The following is a 6,739-nucleotide window of genomic DNA, read 5'->3' as shown; positions in this document are numbered from 1 at the left end:
CACATTATGATTCATAGCGAAAGTAAGAGCCCATGGGATCCAAGGAAATTTGGCAAATATTAATCAAGATTTGCTGAGTGGCAGGAAGCAGAGAGTGATGGTCGAGGGGTGTTTCTTTCTGCCTGGAAGTTAGGGTGTCGCAGGCATCAGTATTTGGGCCCTTGCTGTTTGCCGTTGACATAAATGATTTAGATATGTATGTAACAGGGTCGATCAGTAAGTTTCTGCATGAACCGAAAGTGTGTGCAGTGGTAAATAGTGAGGGGGATAGCCGTCGATTGCAGGAGGATATAGACGGGCTGGTCAGATGGACTGATCAGTGGCAAATGGAATTCAATCCAGATAAGTGCGAGGTGATTCCTTTGGGCAGGACAAACAAGGAAAGGGAATGCACGATAAACGGAAGGACCTTGGGAAACGTGGCGTTTCAGAGTGATCTTGGTGTGCATGTTAACGGGTCTCTTAAGGCAGCAGAGCAATCGGATACAGTGATTTAGAAGACTTTCCTTTATTTACTGGGCATCGAGTTTAATAAGAGGGAGGTTATGCTGGAACTGTATAAAACGATGGTTAGGCCACAGTTAGAGTATTGTATGCAGTATCGGAGTCCACATTATAGGCGATGTGATAGCACTGGAAAGGGTGCAGAGGAGGTTTACCAGGATGTTGCCTGGGCTGGAGAGTGTTTGCTATGAAGGGAGATTGGATAGACTTGGAGTATTTTCCTTGGAGTAGAGGAAACTGCGGGGGTCGTGATTGAGATGTATAAAATTATGAGAGGCATAAATAGAATGGACAGGAACAGACGTTTCGCCTTGTTGAAGGGGTCACTAACTAGGGGGCATAGATTTAATCGAAGGCCAGGAGGTTTGGAGGGGATCTGAGGAAACATCTTTTCAGCAAGAGGGTATTGGAGTTTGGAATTCGCTGTCTGAGAGGTTGGTGGAGGCCAAGATCCCCATAACATTTAACATGTATTTAGTTGTGTACTTGCAATCCGAGGGCATACAAGGCCGAAGGATCTTGTCGCAGCTGTACGATTCTATGACTCAACACCTCACCCTTTTTGATATCGACATGACCCAGATTATCTATACACACTTCCTTCGGCTCATCATCCATGAATTCCTTCTCTTTGGTGAATACGTATGCAAAGCACTTATTTCGTACCTCGCCCATTTCCTCTGGCTTCGCACAGAATCATAGAATCATACAATTTACAGCGCAGAAGTAGGCCATTACGCCCATCGAGTCTGGACCGGCCCTTGGAAAGTGCACGCGACTTAACCCAACACCTCGTAACCCAGTAACCCCGCCTAACCTTTTTTGACACGAAAGACAATTTAGCATGGCCAATGCACCTAACCTGCACATCTTTGGACTGTGGGAAGAATCCGGAGCACCTGGAGGAAACTTAACGCAGACACAGGGAGAACGTGCAGACTCTGCACAGACAGTGACCCAAGCCGGGAATCGAACCTGGGACCCTGGAGCTCTGAAGCAACTGTGCTAACCACTGTGCTACCGTGCTGTCCCCACTACTGTGCTACCGTACTGCCCCCTCCTCTGTCCAGAGTGGGCGAACGCTTTCCATGGATACCCTCTTGATGTTTATATACGTATAAATTATTTTTGGATTCATCTGCCTTGTTAGTCAGACTACTTGCATTAAACGAAATACTATTAAATCTTGCCGAACTCCCTTGTGACTTAACTGGCCTAGGCAGTCTATGCCGGCCTGACTCACTTGACGTTTCTTCAAATTTTGGCTGTGCATCTATCCGTACTGCCCCTTCTCTCAGAATCACGGTGCTTGGCAGAGAAAATGGGCAGTTGGATTTAAAAAACATAGTGGAAGAAAGCAAGAATGGGTGTTTCCTGTAACAATTTTGTTTACTCAGTGAGGAAATGTGGGCGTCCTGCATTTATTGGTTATCCCTAAATTGCCATGAGACGGTGGAGGTGAGCGCCTTATTTAACAGCTGCGCTCATGGGGTGTAGCTACACGAATAGTGATGTTTGGAAGGACTGTCAGGATTATGACTCAGCACAGTGACTTAACTGGTCTAGACAGTCTATGGAGGCACGGTGATGTAGTTCCAAGCAAGAATGCTGTATAGCTTGGAGGGGAACATGCAAATGTTTCCATGTGCTTTCTGCCTTGTCCTTCTAGACGTAGGGCCTGTGATTGTGTAATGTTCTGTCGAAGGAGTCTTATTGCGTTGTGTACTGGAAATGGTACACACTGCTGCTGCTGTGCGACAGTGGTAGATGAGTGGCTGCTTGTGGATGGGATGGCAATCAACGAGGCTGATTTGCCCTGGATAGCATTGGGATTCCTGAGATTTTTTGGAGTTGCACTCATTCAGTCAAGTGGAGAGTATTTTATCACATTCCTTACTTGTGCATTGTAGATTGTGGACATGCTCTCTGGAGCCAGGAATTAGTTATTTTCCGCAGGATTCCTGTAATCTCTCCTGCACTAGTAGTCGCAGTATGTTTCTGCTTAGTCCAGTGGCTTTTCTGATCAATGGCAACCCTCCAGGGTGTTGATAGTGCGGGATTCACTGAGGGTGATTTCATTGAATGCAAAGGGAGAATGTTAGATTACCTTGTTGGAGATGGTCATTTCTTGTCACGTGCATGGCACGAGTATTACTTTTAACTTGTCAGCCAACGTCTAAATATTGTGCAAGCCTTGTTGTGCTTGGAATGGGCTTGTACAGTATCCGAGGAAGGGTATTTTGTGCTGAATATTGTGCAATCAGTCGAGAGCATCCCGAGTTTCTTACTTTATGAGGGCAGGAATATCATTGTTGAAGCAGCCGAAGATGTTTGGATATTGCAGTTTATCTTGTTTAGCCCCTGCAATAGTGTCACGGAGATGAGATGACTCGCCTCCAAGAACCACAGCTGACTAGGCTTGTGCTATGTTTGACTCCAACCAACGTTTGCGCCCTGGTTCCCATAGACTCCAGATTTGCTAATACTCTTCGATGCTACCTTTTGTCAAATGTGACCTTGATGACAAGGGCATCTTGTCTCATCTTCCTCTTATGTTCAGATCTATTGTCCGTGCGCGAATCAAGGTTATAATGAAGGCAAAGGTGAATAGTTCTGGCGGAGCCCAAATGTTGCACCATCGTTGAATTTAATTCAAATATTCTGCCAATATTGCATTTAACAGATGACAAATAACGTGCATAACAGCAATATTACTTACACACATCTTTGGATACGCATTATGAAATTAACCCTCAATGTGATCATAGTGTTCACAAAATTCTGCTTGCAGCTATGTTTCTCCCTTTCCACCAATCCTCTTGTATTGACACAGGAGAAGATGCTTGAACGTTTTTTTGAAGGTGGGATTACACATTGCGTAGCACGCTGGGTTAATCGTACTGTTGATGTAAGCGAGCCAGAATCCAATAGTCCAGACTGTGCTGGGGATACAGATTGAACAGAAGGTGTTAATGAGCACTGTTACAAAGTATGGGCTCCAGGTGATGATAAATGCCAGGAGAATAGCCAGGATTGTCCGAGTAACTTTCTCTCCTCGAGATACAGCTCCCTTGTTCTTCTTCTTCACAGGGGCATTGGTCATGGTAATAATCTTCTTGTCTTTTCCGTTCTCTTTGTCATTTCTGTTCCTACTGTTTAGGCCTGACACTCTTCTTTCACTGGCCCCACAATCGCTACGTTTCTGAAATTTCCTAACTATTTTTATGATAGAGAGTTTGGAGTTATCCATTCTGAAATGGCTTTGAATGTCAGAAACATACATGCTCCCTTGTATCGTCCCTCCATCATTTTGCTTTGATTGTTCCACATTGCAGAAGGTTAGCTCTTTGGAGAGTTCCTTCTCATTTCCTTGACAACAATTATTAATAATTACTGCGCCAGTTGGTTTCTCATCTTGCATTTTTATATTTGCCAACACGCTGGGAACATTGAATATGTTGCAATGATTCCGTTTCATTATTTTGCCCTTCACCTGACTGTGAGGGACTGTGCACTTGCTTGGCCCAATCTCCTTCTTATCATCCTGTATACGACTTTTGCTAGCATGAGATATTTGCACATATAAAATCACCATGATAATAACAGGGAGATAGAAAGCAGCTACTGCAGTGCCAAAGGTTACAACTGGATTTGAGAATAACTGCACATAACATTCACCCTCACCAACTGTACGCTGCCCTACGATGAACTGCCAGAAGATAATGGCAGGGGCCCACATGATAAACGACAGTACCCAAACAGCAGCGATAATTAATCCTGCCACTTTTGCTGTTCTCCTCACGGGGTAGCTGAGGGGCTTTGTCACACAGAAGTAGCGGTCAAAGCTGATGACCAGGAGGTTCATGCCAGAGGCATTACTGGCAACATAATCTACAGAAAGCCACAAATCGCATACCACTGGGCCCAAAGGCCAGTAGCCACTAACGGTGTAAATAGTGAATATATTCATGGAGAACACACCAATAATCAAATCAGCACAGGCCAAGCTGAAAAGAAAGTAGTTGTTAATCGTTTGTAAATGTCTGTTTAGTTTTATGGAAACGATTACCAGAATGTTTCCAATAATTGTCACCAGGCTTAATGATCCTGTCAAAATCACGATGAAGACCATTTCGACGGGATTGTAAGGACTCTCTATTTCAGCATCAAACACACCTGTTAGATCGTTGAGAGATTCAGTTGTCTCTGTTGAGTTTTCCATAATTTCCCACTGATGCGTAGTGAGTACTGATGAGGCCTAAATAGAGAAAATAAAATAATAGATGAGCTACATATTTCAGATGTATTGACTTAAAAAATGAACAAATGGTCGCTAATTAAAGATCTATCGCAAGAACATGAAAAGCTATCTTCTCTTACAGGCTTTAATATTTCTGCCCGGAGATACTCAGTTTAATTAGGAATGGTCTCATAGGCCACTTAATGTAGACTTAATTATGAATTAATATTAATTACTTGTGTCAAATGTGTCTCACAGCGCTTTAGGTTCAATCGTCCATTTCTTATACGTGAGGGAGCTTCGTTCTCTGCAAAAAATTAATGGTTCAGGGTAGAATTACATTTACCCATTTATGTTCATATATCCAGGCGACACATTCAGTGTAAACACTGAAAATCCCAATCCCCGAGGGAAGTGTTCCAAGAAGATCAGATGCACCAGTCTGGTCCCTCCCTCAGATATAGAACAATCGTCCTATCCAATAAGCTCTCAGTCACAGACAAGTAAGGGTTGGAGCTTCACCCCAACGAGAGACGGGCATATGTGAGATTCACGCAGTTTATGTCGGTGTCGTGCATTTAAAAAGTGATAGTCAGGGAATCATCACAATGGAGACTTCACACAAGGTTGAACTGTTTCGTTTTGACCGTTATATAGCTAATATTAGATTTTTTTCAATGGGAACTGAACTAAATACAAATACGAGAGTCATTTTGTTGCTGATGGCATTTCAAAGCAAACGTAGGAATTAAATGATGCGATTTAAAATAATAAGTTTCTCGATGAAGCTGATGATACAAACGAAGCAAGCAAATTATGGAACGTTTAAATTGTTGTTTTATGCATATTAAATGTTTTCAGAAAAATAAACAATGTAGATCAATCGTTGTTTTATTTTCTTTCATGGGATGTAGTTGTCGCTGGAGGGCGAGCATTTATTACCAATTGATTTCGCCAAGCAATTTCAGATGAGAGTAAGGGTCAATCTTCTGACTGCTGATCTGGAGTCGCATCTAAGTCCGCGCAGTTGAATACTTCAGCCTTTTCCCCAAAGGGCATTAGTGCATTAGATGTGGGGCTACGTGCTCGGCGACGCGCCGTTCGTTGACGGCGGGTTTCTCTCGCCTCTTGTCAATGGGATTTCCGATTAAAGTCACCACCCACACCGCCCGGAAACAGGTGGGCGGGGGTGTGCTGCAGACGCGAAAATTGAATCGCAACAGCCAGAGTTTTACGATCAACACTCACTGGTCGTTTTAAGGCCAGGTTGTAACTGAATTCAAATTTCACCACCTGCTGTGGTGCGACTCGACCACTATCCCTGGTTTCTGGATCAGCAACCAGTGACAACACCGCTACTCAACCGCTTCCCTCTGTCTGTTCACATTGAGGAACTGCCTAATTCAAGGCAGTGGGATGCAAATTTGTGGGAGGAAAATGGAATGTATCGGACGATGACAGGATTTGGGAAAGAAAAGGGTAGATAATGGAAAGAGGCACATGAGGGGGTATGACCGAATTAAATAAAAAACGAGGTGCAGAATAAAAGGGCAAGAGCAAGATAGGCTGATATATAGCACGGAATTCTCCCCTCGTCGGAATTATCCTTACCCGCTGGCAGCGGTGGCTTGGAAAGGCTTCAATGGGTAAATCGCATTGACAAGCGGCAGGAAAAGAGAATCCCGTCGCCGAGAATAACCCGGCTGGGGAATCCGATCCACAATTTCCCTCTTTGTATCTCATTCTGATAGCTAAAGTGGTGATAATTCTAACCCCGTCTCAAGATGACTTTGTTCCTCTATGCCACTTAGACACGTTACTTCCATGTAATAATTGAGCTATAGGTATACCTCCCACCAACATGTGCCTCGTGACATTTATCTGTTTTGTGTTCATTTTCCAATTGTTTGCTTCTAATGCAAGATTACTAATGTCTTCCTGTAAAATTTTGCAGTCTTCCGTATTGAATGTTTCTACTTCCTCGTCAGCGATCGC

The 6,739-nt window shown here is 43.7% G+C and overlaps 1 protein-coding gene across 1 annotated transcript; it reads right to left on the bottom strand.

The window, feature by feature from the left end:
• Window positions 1-3,295: 3,295 nt before the first annotated feature.
• LOC140389090 (muscarinic acetylcholine receptor M2-like) lies at window positions 3,296-4,726 on the bottom strand. The gene has a single exon (XM_072473249.1). The coding sequence runs from the start codon at window positions 4,724-4,726 to the stop codon at window positions 3,296-3,298; it is 1,431 nt and encodes a 476-aa protein (XP_072329350.1).
• Window positions 4,727-6,739: the final 2,013 nt, after the last annotated feature.

The sequence above is a fragment of the Scyliorhinus torazame genome, chromosome 14 (assembly GCF_047496885.1).
Source record: "Scyliorhinus torazame isolate Kashiwa2021f chromosome 14, sScyTor2.1, whole genome shotgun sequence".
NCBI lineage: Eukaryota > Metazoa > Chordata > Chondrichthyes > Carcharhiniformes > Scyliorhinidae > Scyliorhinus > Scyliorhinus torazame.
This window is presented reverse-complemented; position numbering and strand designations above follow the sequence as displayed.

Bases quoted from the DNA above. Each gene is read 5' to 3' on its own strand.
- LOC140389090 (XM_072473249.1), bottom strand. From the start codon at position 4,726: ATGGAAAACTCAACAGAGACAACTGAATCTCTCAACGATCTAACAGGT.